The 16,661-nt window shown below is 37.5% G+C and overlaps 1 protein-coding gene across 1 annotated transcript in view; it reads left to right on the top strand.

The window, feature by feature from the left end:
• The window catches only part of Vwde (von Willebrand factor D and EGF domains), an 83,231-nt gene that overhangs the window by 15,473 nt on the left and 51,097 nt on the right, over positions 1 to 16,661 (top strand). Inside the window, exons 5-12 of the mRNA XM_052172823.1 lie at positions 1,664 to 1,917; positions 2,598 to 2,687; positions 5,064 to 5,208; positions 8,094 to 8,308; positions 8,745 to 8,818; positions 10,806 to 11,079; positions 14,786 to 14,994; positions 15,093 to 16,045. Of these exons, the coding sequence (XP_052028783.1) occupies positions 1,664 to 1,917; positions 2,598 to 2,687; positions 5,064 to 5,208; positions 8,094 to 8,308; positions 8,745 to 8,818; positions 10,806 to 11,079; positions 14,786 to 14,994; positions 15,093 to 16,045 (2,214 nt within the window). The remainder of the gene's footprint in view (positions 1 to 1,663; positions 1,918 to 2,597; positions 2,688 to 5,063; positions 5,209 to 8,093; positions 8,309 to 8,744; positions 8,819 to 10,805; positions 11,080 to 14,785; positions 14,995 to 15,092; positions 16,046 to 16,661) is intronic.

Raw genomic sequence — 16,661 nt, 5'->3', positions numbered from 1 at the left:
CCTTTGATCATAGTTGGAAGATTATTGTAAGTTTTTGTCTTCATAGGATGATCATCCCTCAATACAAACAAACATTAGTAATTTCTCTCTATAAACAAATAGTTACCAAAAATTAAGAGGTGGAGTTTTCATCCAGTTACTATGATTAATAGCTCTGAGCAGGTACCTTCCCCAGTATATCTGGTATCAAACCATTATGCTATCTCAAATTCTCAGCTTCAATAAAGCCTGTGAAGATGAATCATTTTTATTGTTTCTTTAATATTTTTATTAAAGATTATAACATAAATAGTAAAACAATATTGCTTAAACATTGTAACTATAATCAAGTGATATGATTATTGGTCCATTATATGTACTAGAAATGGATTTTCCTAATTAGGGATCTGTATTAAAGAAAAATCTATTATCATTCTTGAATAAATAACACATTTCAATTGGTCCTTGGGGTGTACCATGTAGGACAGAGCTTCTCTGTCCTGTGTCAAGCCCTGGGTTCAAAATGAGCACCATAGGAAGCAATAGACAAACTTACATACTTACTTACTTATTTGATTATTTCAACAAATTGTGATTAGTTAAAATATTTGTATAATTATTTAGAATTTAATATACACAAAACTACACAAGCTGAAGAAACCTGAGTAAAAAGCTCACTATGATTATGGTCACTTGACTTAAGAATTACTAGGATATTTGCAGCTGGATATTAATGTCTGAATCAAGGAGACTGATGCAGAAAGATCAAGAATTTGAGGCCAGCATGAGCTACAACAAGACCCTTCCTCCAGAGACTCCAACATGTTTGTTGTTATTATGTTAATTGCAAAACAGTCCATTTGAAGTACTCCTTGGGATATGCTGTCTAGCAAAATGATCCTTTAAATAATCTGAAAGTAAGTTTCTTTATAAAAAAGATTTCAAGACAAGGCTTCTCAGAATTTTCCAGTTAACTTTTTGATCGTCACCAAATAATAATGTGTGTAATAAAAGAATGTACCTTTCATAATATACTAAAGCATCTTGTTAAATTTTATCAGTCAAATATTTTTATATTTCTAAAACAAAACAATCTTTACAGATTCCTAGATTTACATTTTAAATGCCTGGAGATTAAAAAACAAACAAACAAACAAACTCTAAACTTTTCTAGAGATTCTAGAAGAAACTTCAGGCATATCTTTAACCTCTTAAAAAAAAAAGAATTAGACAGTTGCCAAGCACTGCGGACAGTTCACTGACAGCATAGCCATGACACATGAACTGCTCTGTGACCCAACGTTCTGATGATTAGGGTTAAAGGCATATTACAAAATAAAAATCTGTGTCAATGCTATGGCTAGTGACTAAATTTTGTCTGTTCTATATTTTACAAAGATTGATTGCCTGAGGAATGTAAGTCCCTTTTCTTTTCATAGGCCAGGCTTTGCAAAGGCTAATGACTAATGACTAATATAAACTTGAGCTGCTACTCTGATGCCAATCGGTACTCATCATAGTTTAAACTGGAGTGTTTGTGGCCTGCTAAAAAATAATCATTTTTTTTTTCCCAAATTGCTTCCATGTCTTCTTAAAGTAAGTCCAGGATTGATAGTTTTGGGGTCCTTTTTCTCTAAGACTGTTTTCTTTTCTTTCTTTCTTCAACTGTGCTTTCTCCTTCCAGGACAGTTCTCCACAACCTCACTACCTCCTCCTCCTCCGCCGGGCAGGCCCAAGGTCACGGTGGAGGCGGTGGGTTCCCAGGTGTATTGTAGGTGTACTTTTGATGTTTCCCCCACAAACAACTCAGTAGGCTTTCTGATAGCCTGGTCTAGGCTTTCTTCCCAAGAAATCAAAGAAGAGCTGAGACAAGAGAGCTCTCTTCAGACATTCTCGCTGTTAGAGCTTGATGGCGTAAATCTCAGACTTGGAGATAAGGTATGTACAAAAACTTGCAGTTTTTCATGACTATATTGATTTTCAAAAATGGATTTCAAACCAAACACTGAAAGCTGCTTTTGTCCTCAACACATAAAGCAGTAGAGTCTTGTTTTTTCATTTTTTTTCTGCTTGGCAATTGTGCTAATTCTAGTAACATAACTATCTATCTATCTATCTATCTATCTATCTATCTATCTATCTATCTATCTTTCTATCTATCCTAGTAATATATATTATTTATAATAAAAAGTGTACTACCCTTTATATTGCAGTTCAAATAACTAGTATTTATGATAGAATTTTTCTCAAATTTAGGCACGTATATAAACTGTTTAATTCTTTTTTGAAATTTAATATTATTTGTCTTATCTTATGTGTGAGTGTTTTGCCTGTACATGCATGTACCATGTGTGTGTTGGATGTCCATGAAGTTCAGAACAGGTATTGGATTCTCCAAATCTGGAATTATGGGTAGCTCTGAACCTCCATATGGGTGCTAAAAATGGAATTTGAATCTTCTGCAAGAGCAGCAAGTGCTCTTAACTGCTGGCCATCTCTTTAAGCCCTTGGCCCTTAATTTTATAACTTACTACCAATTACATTAAAGATTAAAAGAAAATTTGCATGTTTCTTTTCAATGTCATTACCAAGTGATTATTTCTTCCCTGTATTCATAGATATTCTGCAGTGCTGCCATCTTTTACTTGGAGAAACCAGATGTGCAAAGTATAGCTGTGGAAAGCCAGGAATTTTTTGCAGGAATTAAGGTGGGTAGCATTGAGTGTGAGCTAGAAAGGTTATGTTCTATAGTTTGCCCATGATTGTTCCTGGGCCTCATCATAGATGGAATCAGAAAGTAGGTTAAATTTGCATTTTTGAGGAATGACTGGATAAATCTCACATAAAATAAAGCTGGAAGATACATGGGAATGAGCTGGATTTGGAGTGCTCCTTCGTTTTTGATGGCACTGTATTCCTGTAAACTCATCATAAATTGAAAAACAGTGCATGTCCAAATTGTATTTACTGCACCATAGCTTGAAGTTAGCATATCGTGGAATATAGATGTTTACTCTTTGTGACCCATTCCTTAGTGGGAGCAATGGTCTATGTCAACCACTACCTAGCATCATGAGAAAGTATGTTGCAGATATTTCCAGTCTCAGGAAAAACAAAAATTCAAAATGTAACTTCTACTGAATGTAAAATTGTTACCATGATAAAGTAAAGCCTCCCGAGTCAAGCCATCAAATTCATGGACTTGTGAGAAGGGAGGACTAAAGGTCAAATTAGAATGATATTCTATTATGCATGATCAGAATGCCACTCTTTGATTATTGTAAATATTTGAAGAGAAGTACCAGTTGAAGGGCTAGAACTTGGGACTTAAGATGAGAGGACTCACAGTTCTGGGCCTTATTGATATCCATGATTGCACTAACTAAACAACGTAATTCTTTTGGTTACTGCTGGTCACACTGGATCTAGAGAGCGATGAGTTCTTCCCACAGGTAAGCAAAGGGTCAGGGAATCATGTCAGTGGAAGGACACTGGGTGGTTCAGAAAGATGGAAGCTGGAGAGCTATACTGGGTGAAGGGTGCTTCTCACTAATGCAATTAGAGTTTGCATGGAATTCATTTCTTGTCCAAAGATAATGTGGCAGATTGGTCAATTGTGAGGACCGGACTTAGGGACAGGATAAAACCCTTTGTCTAGCTAATTTCCATGTACAGGCAGATAAAACCCAGGTAAAGAAGACTGAACTATACTGGCAGTGGGAGAGCAAAGAGAGCTCTGATTCTGGGAGCACAGTAACCTTTGCATCTGCATTGGTAGGTACACAATATTAGTGGTCAGACACTGTTTCTTCTTAGACTAACAGAGGAATCCCACTAAGAAGCAGTTCTTAGAGGCTCCCACCCAGCAGCTAATGCTGTTCCCATCCTGCAGACAGATGCTGGGTATTCCCACAGATGTTCCCACCCACAGCCAAACAGACAGAGCTTGGGGACTCTTAAAGAAAATTAGGAGGAAGGATTGTGGACCCTGATGGGGATAGAAACTCCCCAGGAAGACTAACAGAATCAACTAATCTGGACCCTTGGGGCTTTCAGAGTCTGAACCACCAACCAAAGAATATACATGGACTGGACTGCTAGACTTAGACCTCCCCTCACTTATGTAACAGATGTGCAACTCGGTCTTTATGTGGTTCCCTAACAACTGGAATGCTGGCTGTTGGCAAAAGCTGTTGCCTGTCTGTGGGATGTGTTGTTCTAGCTGGCCTGCCTTGTCCTGCCTCAGCGGGAGAGAAAATGCCTAGCATCACAGAAACTTGAAGTACTGGGGGGTGGAGGTGGGGGATAAGGCATAAGGATAACCACTGGGGAGCCCCACCCACTTAGAAGAGAAGCTGAGTGGTGGATGTGGGAGGGGTTATGGGAGGGGGTTACCAGGAGGGGGCAGTGAGCAGGATGCAAAGGGAATAAGTTAAAAAAAAAGAAGCAAGTCTTCTGAGAATCAGTTAATACTTGAGGCTGTGGGGAAAACAACAAAAGATCCCTGCTTCTGCGAACGACTGCCCAGTGGACTGGAGTGTACTCAGGTTGTAGCAATACATCTCAGGAAGTCTAACTTAAAAGGCAGACGGTGAGAAACTGAGGCAGCTGAGGAGGAGAGCAGTGAAGGCGACAGCATTTTGGCTTATATAGTAAATAAACGCATACATTTCAACGGTGACAATAAGTCCTTGAAGATCACCAGGTTCTTCTCTGGTTGGGTCAATAAGCATCAACAAAAAATGAAAAAAAAATCACAATATCTTGTCCTTCGTTCTCCAGAATCAATGAAATGGCTTGATGACATGCTTGTCCAACATATATTGGGTAAACTACTGAGCATAATCTCAGAGTGGGGCTGGTGGTGGACCTCTCTGGATGCCACTGCAAAGTGACTAATGTTTTTTTACTTGTTTGATGTTAATTGGTCTTGTTTACTTAAATAAAACTGAATGATTAAGTTATTAATGGCCCACTAAGCAAAAGCTAGTGTGCTGGGGTAACAACAACAACAAAAGCATGTCTTCAAAATGAACTAGAAATACATTCTATTTGAACTTAAATGCTGTATTTTCTCATGCTAGTTAAGACCTGAACTGGACACTATATCAGAAGATGGAAAGGAATACCAGCTGAGGATAGAGAGTACAATCCCTATTGTTTGCTCTGAATTTAGTGAGCTTGATCAAGGATGCAAAATCTCATTAAACCTGAAAACTGTAGAACAAGGTAACATACTGCGTTTTGGTATATTACATTTCAGGCAGCAACTGATTTTTGTTCTGTTTTATAGAGAGAGAGTCCCTGGAACATAATTATATAAGAAAATATGTTCCTTGTTTACATCAAACAATATATTAATCATATTAATGACCATATTAATGATATAAGGTTGAATGGATGATCAGCAAAGCAATTCATGTTGCTTTTTATTTTCTTCCGTTCTGGGCTGAATGAAATATCCGTGCCATGTTGTCATTTGTCCTTTTTTCTTTCTCTCTACCTTTTCCTAATTGATCACTCCCCTTCTCTTCTGTCTCCTACTTTTTCTTCTCTTTGCCTTGTTTTCGGAGATGGGGACATCTTTACAGTTTTCCAAATTGCTTTCACTGAAAATATTATTATGTGATGTACTCCAGAGTTGAAGCTTATGAGACATGGATCTCATAATGAGTTCTTCACATTTCTTTCCCCAATGTAAACTTCGTGTGGGAAATTTTGTCTTAATAGTCTTCATTTACATGACTAATCCCATGGATACTATGATACATGACCATTTATAGACCACTACTAAGGCAATATAGAGAGGGAATCTCTCCCTAGAGCAAGATAGAACAGACAAGAGAGCAAATTGTGTATAGCTGTGGCTGGGTTGCTTGAATTCTTTTCCAGTTTCCCAAATGCTCTGACCAAAACAAAAGATTTTCTGATTAAAACAGAACCGTTAAAGAGGAATGAGAACTCTGTTTGCATAGCATATATTCTTCATAGAATAAAGCCTTTTCAGTAGAACCTCCAAACACAGGGTATCTAGGTGTCGATGGCTGTATAATGCCTAATTGAATCAGAGAGGTGAAAAGATTAAAAGGCCCAGGTTAGTCTCCTGCCTAATGTATGCAAATAAATTAATTAATTAAAATTTAAATTTAAAAAGGTGGATCAAAGACATAAAAAGAAACTCAAAGATGTCATGCTAAGGAACTTGACAATTACATATGCTTAGAAGATACCTACCTGGGCACTTAGACTTCTGGAGGCCTATGTACACATCAGGCTTATGAATTTTATTATAGCTCACACCTTTGACACAATTCCAGTTCAAGCTACTTCTAGGAAGCATAGATACACATATTACTAAAACTGTCCAGATTATGCTAAGGACAAATTCCTGTTGATCAGAAGTATACTTTCAACACACTTGCACACTTTCAATTTCTTTAATGCAATTATTGATATAACAATAATAATATAAACAATTGCATAAATATGCTTTTATATTTTATATGTATGATTTGTCAGTTAAAACTTGCTCTCTGTTTCTAGAGAGAAATTTCTGATTCAATTCTGCATAGTGTTTCCCTTTTCTTCTACCCAGTGTCTACAGTGACTGAGAACATGTTTAGGTTTTACAGAGGTTGTGCGGCTGTCATACAGGCTCCATGAGAACAACCTTGGCCTTCATACTGAAAACTTGAGAAATGAAGTCATAGACTGTACCTGAGCCAGACATATTCCACACTCTCCTCAGGGAGCTAGCTAAGGGATTTGGATGTTTTATGTATTTATGTGTATGAGAAAAAATTGTTTCTAGGAAAACAAAAGGGTTAACATAGGCCAGGCAGTGGTGGTACAACCTTTAATCCCAGCTCTTGGGAGGCCTACAGACCTAGTTTCAGAGAAACACTGTCTTAAGAAAGAAAGAAAGAAAGAAAGAAAGAAAGAAAGAAAGAAAGAAAGAAAGAAAGAAAGAAAGAAAGAAAGAAAGAAAGAAAGAAAGAAAAAAAGAAAGAAAGGAAGGAAGGAAGGAAGAAAGAAAGGGAGGAAGGAAGGAAGAAAGGGAGGGAGGAAGTGAGTTTGGGAAGGAGGGAGGACAGGAGAGAGGAAGGGAGAAAGGGAGAGTGAGAGAGAGAGGAAGGAAGGAAGGAAGGAAGGAAGGAAGGAAGGAAGGAAGGAAGGAAGGAAGGAAGGAAGGAAAGGAGGGCGTGAGTTTGAGAAGGAGGGAGGACAAGAGAGAGGGAGGAAGGGAGAAAGGGAAGGAGGAAGGAAGGGAGAGAGAGAGGGAAAGAGAGAGAGAGAGAGAGAGAGAGAGAGAGAGAGAGAGAAGGAAAGGGAAAACAAAACGTTTTCTTTAGGATCTTGAACCCAGTACAATGTACTTTTATGCGACTACTGTAATTTTGTACCTGTAAAATCCATGTAGATGAAAAGAAGACAGCCTTTAGAATTAATTACTTCCTTCTGAAGTCTTGGGAAGGCTTTGTGGTCCTGAATTGAATTTGAAAATTTGCTTCTTTATACCTGATTTGGGGACATGTTTTTTCATTTATGGGAAAAACAGAAATTATGCAGATGAGTTATACCACTTCTTAAAGTTCTGTTTTCATTTTTTGTTCATGTTTCTTCTCAAGATTTTTTTCCTCTTTGTTACTTAAGGAGATCATTTTGAAGTTCTGGATATATTTTGATTATTATGAGGGGAAATAAGTTTATTACTCATGATCATCTTCAAGAAAATCACATCATTCTCTTACTAGATGTCGAAATTCATGCTTCATAGCATGAATACATTTATGTTGGTGAAATATTATGCTAAAATATTCATTAACTTGTCCTACCTGTTTATTGCTTTTGAATTTTATCTAAATGCACATGTATTTATAACTTTATTGAAAATCGTGTTTGTATGTATGCATATTAAAATTAATACTTATCTATAAAGATCAAGTAGATTCAGTAGCTTTATTTTAATTTAAACAAATGTTGCAGTAATTTTTACAGAAAAATATTTAAGAATAATATTTTAATCTGTTTCATATTAATCAAGTAGCTACATTTGATTTGTATGTATCTTGAAAAAACTTTTTAAAGTATTTTCGTTTTTTCTTCTTAAATAGGTAAAGAACACCTGGGTTTAAATTTGGCATTGTCTTCCTGCCATGTGGACCTTCACCAGAACTCTTGTGCAGATGGAATATGTAGCCAGGCTGTATTGTTCTACACTGCTGTGACAGACTTTTCCCGGGATGGAGACAGACTGACAAACATCATTGTGGAACCTATAGTCAATGATGTTTTCCTGTGGGACAGATACACTCCAGACAGCATCCAGGTTGATTAATCAGAAAAAAAAACCTTTATAACTTAAGATTTAAAAGATACATTTGTGCCAACAATTAGTTTTTATTTATAAATCATTTGACAGGATATATGGCTAAAAGGCTAAGTTAATTTTCTTGTCTTTAGAGGACTCAAATTTGGTTCCTAGTGCCATCTGAGGCAGCCAACAGCTGCCTGTAACTACTGCTCTAGGTGACCTCATGGTCTCTTCTTGTCTCTGTGGTCACCTGTTCACACCTGGCTTATATACGCATACAGACGCATTATGGAAATAAATAATCTTAAAATTTACTTAATATTTTTTATTTTAAACAATTCCATATTCAATAACTATAAAAATAAGAATTTATTGAATATCAGTTTCAATTGCTATGTAATTTACTAGCCAGCAATCAGTGTCAACATTTAAATATGTTCTTCTTCTGCAGATCAAAGTCAAGGATGTCGCATCTGCTTACTGCTATTCATTTACTGACCCACACATAATCACCTTCGATGGCAGGTAATTTCCTGATCTTTCCTTCTTTCTGTGGCTTTTGTTTTATTTGGTTTTTGCTATGTTTTATTTTAAATGTCACACTCTTTTATCACTTTTTTTTTTCGAGACAGGGTTTCTCTGTATAGCCCCTGCTGTCCTGGAAATCACTCAGTAGACCAGGCTGGCCTCGAACTCAGAAATCCACTTGCCTCTGCCTCCCAGAGTGCTGGGATTGCAGGCGTGTGCCACCACCGCCCGGCTTTATCATTTCTTTATCTTTCAATGATTTGCACTTTTACTGGTTTGCCCCTAGATATTAGTGTATTTGTGTAGACTATTTTTGCCTTGATTCCAGTTCTTAGTAAATAATGCAGACAACTAGTGGGCCTGAACTTTTGGATTATTATAAGAGAAGATGTATGTATTGAAGATTATTGCAAATGCACATAATCATTTGTACTTGGCCACCGACATACACTTGATATTAAGCCATTTATTTTCACTGAGGGAATTTACTTTGTTGTATGTTTATAGAATTACAAAATAATCCACGAGACTTTTGTGAAATGACTAAGCTAATTCATTAAATTTATTTTAATACTAATTACTTTTAATGAATGATAAGAATGCCAATTTTCAAAATCGATTTTTTTTCCTGCCATAAAATCCTTTATGGTTGTTTCTAGAGTTTAAGTAGTTCAAAGTAATGAAAAAGATATTGTCTTACTTAGAGTTTTACTGCTGTGAGCAAACACAATGACAAAGGCAACTCTCATAAGGACAACCTTTAATTGGGATTGGCTTACAGGTTCAGAGGTTCAGTCCATTATCGCTAAGGTGAGAACATGGCAGCATCCAGACAGGCATGGTTCAGGAGGATGTAAGAGTTCTACATCTTCATCCAAAGGCTATAAGCAGAATACTGGCTGCCAGGCAGCTAGGATGAGGGTCTTAAAGCCCACACCCACAGGGCCACACCTACTCCTACAAGGCTACAACTTCTAGTAGTGTCATTCCCTGGACAAACCATACATAAAACATCACAAGTATCAGAATGATACTGCTTTCTGTCTGCATAGGAACAGTTAAGCTTAGTGATGCTGTTCTGGAGTCCTCATGATGCTAAGACATCCTTAAGAAGAGAGACAATCCATTATCTAGTAAAAATTTTCTTCATGATACCTGACAGGTATTTTAAACATAGTGTGATAGCTGTCAGTAAGATTATTCCTGAGTGACGTAGCAGTAGACCCCTCCACTATAAATAGCACTTTCACACATTTTGATGAGTATTGAAAAGTTGTCAGGACTAATCAGTTATGCAGCAATCTATTATGGTTTGGAGATTTAGAAGCCTCCTCAGTGAGGAGTTCTCAAGAATAATGGTGATGAACTTAATCTATCTTCTTTCAGTGAGATTACTTGCAAAATATCCAGATGACAAGCCATGTTCTAAATGCTGAGGGTAAGACATTGAATGAAGTCAAGAACTTTCTTTGCCCTGGTGCTGAACTTTGGATAAGAGAAGAGATACAGACACATACTTTATACCAACAATAGTAGAACTACCAATAAAAGAGTGTTGGAAGAAGATTAGAACAGACAGAAAATAGGGAAAGGAATACAGACTTCCTGTTTTTGTTAAAAGAGTCTGGTTACTGAAAGCCAGAAAGTAACACTCTCGTTGGAAAATACTTTCTGTAAGGAAGACAGCCAAGTGCCTGTGTACTCAGCAAGCATATTCTCCTTCAAGAGTGAAGCCAGCTGGGTGGGCAAAGGGACAGAGAGAAATGCGGAAAAGAGTTAAGGTATTTGTGGCCACTTTGAGTCATTCACTGAAACATACACATCTTCAGACCCGTAAATGTGCTGAAAATACAAATTTCTTATTCTTACAACAATATACATTGCCTGCTCATACACATATGCTGAAGAAATTTGTAATAGCATAGTTATATTGTTATGATATTTTATCCTTATTCTTAATGTAGTTTATCTTTGTTCATACCAGAGTATATGATAACTTCAAGACTGGAACATTTGTGCTTTATAAGAGTATGTCACGTGATTTTGAAATCCATGTGCGTCAGTGGGACTGTGGGAGCCTTCACTATCCTGTGTCATGTAACTGTGGCTTTGTTGCAAAAGAAGAAGGTGACATCGTTACTTTTGATATGTGCAGTGGCCAGTTACATGAATCCCCGCCATATTTATTTATAAAGAGCCAAGAGTCATCATCAAGCAATATCAGAATAACTGAATCTTATTTAGGAAGAAAAATCACGGTATATAAATAGAAGTAAAAATCTAACATTAGAAGGAGTTTTGCTTTTCATAATTTTGGATGACTTCTATTAATCCTTACAAATTAGGAACTGTTGTGGTTTGGTATTAGTTTGCTGAAAAAAAATTAGCACTTAGAAGATAATGAATGAATATAACCAAAATACATTATATACATGTATGAGAATGTACAAAAGAAAGAAAATTGCTTTAGATCCATTCTGATATTTTAGCCTATTATTCAAAATGGAACATATCCTGACATCTAAATTGTTCCTTTAAAATATTTTAATATTATGGTTTTGTGGATTATTCAAAAAACTATTTAACAATGTCCAATGAATGTATATTAGGTAAAATGTCAATGAAAAAAATCAATATTCAGGAATAGCTAAGCAGTTTTTAAATAAATTTAGTCTGTTACTACTTCAGGAAGGAGCTGGTAGATACATGAAAAAGATCAAAAATCAGGCAAGGAGCCCCAAATTACATTTTACAAATTGTTTTTATTGTTAATCTTTTTGAAAATGCTATTTCATATCAGTAAGCAAAATATTTGTCTCTTAAGTTCATGTTCACCTTTTATCTTTCAAAAAGTAAATTCTTGGTAAATATATTCAAATTTAAATAAATAATTTTCAGTATGTTATGGTTTTGTAAATATTACTGAATAGTAATATGCAAACAAAATATTATTTATCTGAATTCTGTCATCCAGAGCCAAAATATGAATCACTAATTAGAAAAATCTTTGCTACATGCATAAAATAATAAATATATAAAACATTTATAGATCTGCTATACATGTATACATATATATGTATATACATATATATACATGTGTGTGTATATATATATATATATATATATATATATATTATGTATAGAATTAGTAGACAACTACAAACATGAATAGCATCAAAAGGTACAAGCTGTTGTGCACATGACTGCTATCCCGACACTTTAAAGCCAAAGCAAGAGACTAGAGAGTGTAAGACAAGCCTGGGTGTTGTAATGCCCCGGCCCGCGGGGGTTTTCAACAGGGTACCCTAGACGAGAAGGGCAGAGAAACAGAGATAGGAGATGTGGAGAACAAGGCCAAGACTAACTGACTGTTCAAGGCCTAAAAAACTGTATTTTCTCAGGGAACTTATATAGGCAGGGAAGAAGTAAGGCAAGTGGGATTCTTCACGTATCCCAGGCATTCTGCCAAGGTGAATCCCTGGCAGCTGTAAGATGTTTTCTTCTTCTGGGAGGGCACAGTGACCATTGACCACCCAATCTCTCCAAGGTCTGTAGCTGAGAAGTCAAAACCTAAGCCTATCTTCAAAATGAACTCTAAACATAAAGTAAGGTCAGTTTGGCTCCTGGCATATCCTCCCTTTTTATTTAGTTTTTGTGAGGCCGGTGAGAAAGCAGACATCTATAGGTCTCGTTGATGCATGAGTGGGCATTAACCAAAAAGGGGGAAAGCAGTAACCCGACCCCTCTCGTGGGGAACAGAGGATTGTTCTTCCCACATCTTAGGCGGCTCTTGGTGTCTTTTAGAGAGGAGGGGCAGAGCCTATCTTGGTGGGAGACCCCACATAACATAGAGTGGTCTGAGGACCAACACCCACCCCTATGCAGATCGGGTGTGCTTCACGGGGGACTCAGAAGCAGACAATTGGGTCCTCCCCCTGCAATGCCTTGCTCTACACCCCTTGCAGGTTCCCACACTGAGTTCACACTGTGCTGAACCAGTGTGCATAGTTCTGAGTTGCAATGCATCCACCTTGGGGGCGATGTCATTGCATGGCTCAGCCAGGCCTCTGTCAGCCAAATCGAGTTGATGATAATGTACTTGTATGGTTTTGAATGCCACTGAGTCAACCTGTTGTCTAATAAATCTTATACATAAGCAAAGGCCCAACAAGGGGCATCAGGAGGGAAAATATGCTACCAACCTAGATCTAGAAAATATCTGTCTCTGAAGATCTTTACTTAGCATATGGATTAGCCTGTAATTCTATCAGGCCACATTTATTAACATAATAATAACATTCTTCCTTAAGAAAAAGGCAGGTTCCACCTTTCTCAGCTGTGAGAATATCCAAGACACGGCAATTCTGCAAGGTAACTTGGGCAAGTGAGGTTATTTGCTTTTGCAGGGAAGCCAGAGATTCAGCAGAAGCCTCTATAGCTAATGGAAATCGTTCAGCTAACTTATTGGTGACTATAATAGAAGGTCCCAATCATCCACCCGCCAGTACAGGGGCCACTACATTGTAACAAGACTCTGTCAAAACTAAGTGAATAAGCAAAAACAAAAAGACAATACACAAAGGAGTAACACTGAAAACTAAGTCTAAATGTACAAATAATCAATAAAATATTGAAATGTCCCATCAGTAATCAAATAAAGAGTACTACCTTTAATTTAATATTGCCAAAAATAAAAACAATGGGAAATATAGTCTTTCTGCGGTACTCGATATGTCACTTCAGCAAGGAAGTGGAAATTTACTGCAAATTTGTTCTAATGAAGTGCTTAAGGATGTGGGTAACACTAGTGATGTCCATTGCATCTCTCTCTGTGGGGGGGGGGGAGTTTAAGTCGCCATAGGGGAGTTTAATAAAAGGCAAACAAGACACATGATAGAAGACATCTGGTCAAGAAAATGAGAAGGAGGACATTTGTTGACTGGTGGGCAGAGATACTCACAAAATGCAGACTTTGGAATAATTTTTAATTACCTTACTGAAAAGGTATGTTAAGGTTTAGACACATGAAAAGAAATTCCTATAATAAATACACACCTTTTTTTTAAAAAAAATAAGAGGACAGGAAGGTTTACATTTAAACTGAAAAACAAACACCGGTGATGTGTCTGGTGATTTTAGGAAAAGTCACTTTTTTTTTCAGTTATACTTCCAGATGGTTGGCCTCAGGACATTATCAGGACAGGGCAGAGCTCATTGTCAGATGGCCCAGGCCATTAAAGTCATGTAGTCTCTGCTTGCTCTGTTTGCCACTTTCACAAATAACTTAAATAGCTTGGCTATTGATTGTATTCGCCTACTGACAATAAAAAATAGTGATTAGCTTCAAGGACTTGTATTCTTCTCAAATTATGTTTATTGGTGTAAATTAATGACTTGGCAGTGAAATTCTATAACGCATTACTACCATCAGGATGTGACTTTGTTAAAAATGACCTTCCTAGTTTTAACTGCTTCAATCTTATAAAATATAAAATTTTAATTATTAAAGAAGCCGAGAACTGTTTGTTTCAATAAGTAGTTGATATAATGGGGCTGGCAGACAGTTAAGAGGACTGGCTTCTCTTTCACATGTTCAATTCCCAACTCCCACATTGTAGGTCACAACTGTCTGTAACTCTAGTCTCAGAGAATCTGACTCCCTATTTTGGCCTCTGCAGGTACCAGGCACACACATGGTGAACAGACATCCAGGCTGGCAAAACATCCATGCACATAAAATTAAAAATTAAAAGAACTGAAATCATAACCAAATTTCAAATCAGCACAATGTGAAAAAGGATTTCTGTGAAATAAAATTTTAAAAGAAAGTTTTCATGTAAAAAATAAATATTTCATTCTTTGTATGTATAGAAAAATAACTGTCTTATATCTTACATGGTTCTTTTTTCTTAACCCAATGAATTCAGCATCTTGTATCTCAGTGTGGGTTTTGTCTGCTTTCAGATTTGGTTTTCCTCTGGAGCATTCATTCGTGCCGACCTCAGTGAGTGGGGCATGAGTATCACACTCAGAGTCCCTAGTTCAGACTACAGAAGCACATTGGGGCTTTGTGGTACCTTTGACGAAAACCCAGAAAATGATTTCCATGACAAAAATGGGATCAGCATTGATCATGACATCAACAATTATATTGCTTTTATCAATGAGTGGAGGTGAGAATTAAGCTATTATTTGGTTGTTTCTGTGTTACAATGAAGCTTAAGCAGTGGCCATTCCTATTCAAATAACTATCCTGTCTTTCATCTGGAAGGCTTCTACCAGGAAGAAGCATGTTTGACAAAATACCAGCTTCCCCGCGGTTTCCTGCAAAACCATCCTACTGCAGCTGCTGGCTGGGCACCGCCATGCACCATCTGCTTTCTTACCATCTAGACAGCAGATCTCACTTAGAAATGGCTTCCAGGTGCAAAGACATGAAGCACATCCAGTTCACTTCCTTGATCCCAGACCTAGATATTACCTCTGAGTATATCAATTCAGAAGCTCTTGTTGGAAAAATAAACCCTCATATACCCAGAGCAGAAAATAATTTGAGTTTCGTACGACAGGAAAATTCCCACCCAAACCTACCCGAACTGGACTTAAATTTACAGCATCCTGGGAATAAGACACAAAATCCTCCTACACATTTAAGTAATGAGAGGCATACAAAAAACTGGAAAATGAGGGGAACTCTACAGAACAGATGGAAACAACAGAATTTGAAGGACTTTCATTCCGTATTTACTTTCCAGAGTCTTGGACAAGGCAACTTGGAAGAGTTTTCTTATTTTTTCCCTGAAGACCACCACACTGAGGAGAGCCAGGAGAAGTTTGTCCCCTCATGGCCCACAGCTTCCGGCCTCACTGAATTCAGCGTCTTGGCAATCTGTCAGCAGACTCTAGCCAACTCCAGCATTGCAAGGCTCTGCCTTCCCTTTCTTGGCAGGACACTAAACCATGTTATGGACATGTGTGTGAAGGATGTTCTGTTGAAGGACGACGTGAGCTGGGCAGAGGCAGGAGTGGCCTTGTTAGAAAATGAATGCGAGAGGCGCGTTTTAGAAGAAGGAAAGCACAACATAGAAGAATACAGGAAGTCACTAGAAGGCATCCTAGAAGTGTTGAAATGTCCCAGTTTATGCAGCGGACATGGACAGTGTATGGACTGGGGCTGTGCATGTGTTCCAGGCTACAGTTCCTTTGACTGCAGTCATGCATATGGTATGCAAATACTCTGAAACTTATATTGGGGATGGCAAGTGATTATAGATATGTCTTTGTCCTTAGTGTTTATTAAGTCTATAGTGAAAAATATATTAGTTAATACCCTAATGAATTCTCCCAAATGTTTCATTTTATTCAAATGTCAAAGCTAAAGGCAGTAGTAAAACTGCATGTCTGGTACCACACCATTTGATGGCCTCTTTCTTGCAGCTGTTGATCTTTTCCAGTTGAGCTCATCTATGCTGCTGTTCACTGGAAATGCCAGGCCACGCAGACACAAGTGTTACAGACCGTGGGTCTGCTGTGGGAAAACCAGGGTCCTCTGGTCCAGGAAGGCACAGGTCAGGTTGAGATGACAGACAGAACAAACCACACACACACACAGAGGCAGTTTGAATCTGAATGTATTTTGGAGCTCTAAGGCAAGGATTTTTATACAGGAAGAGTTGGTGTTACCATTTCAAAAGATGTAGCCAGTGAGGCAGGCACAATTATCATAGCCATTTGGTACAAGGAAATGCAAAATCAATCAGGTACAAAGTTTCTCAAGTAACAGATACAGAAGATCAATTTACAGATGCCATCAAACTTCCTGATTACAGGAATCACTCAT

This window comes from Apodemus sylvaticus, chromosome 2 (genome assembly GCF_947179515.1).
Source record: "Apodemus sylvaticus chromosome 2, mApoSyl1.1, whole genome shotgun sequence".
In the NCBI taxonomy this organism is placed as follows: Eukaryota; Metazoa; Chordata; class Mammalia; order Rodentia; family Muridae; genus Apodemus; species Apodemus sylvaticus.
Note: the sequence above shows the minus strand (reverse complement) of the source record. Positions and strands in the feature narration are given on the sequence as shown.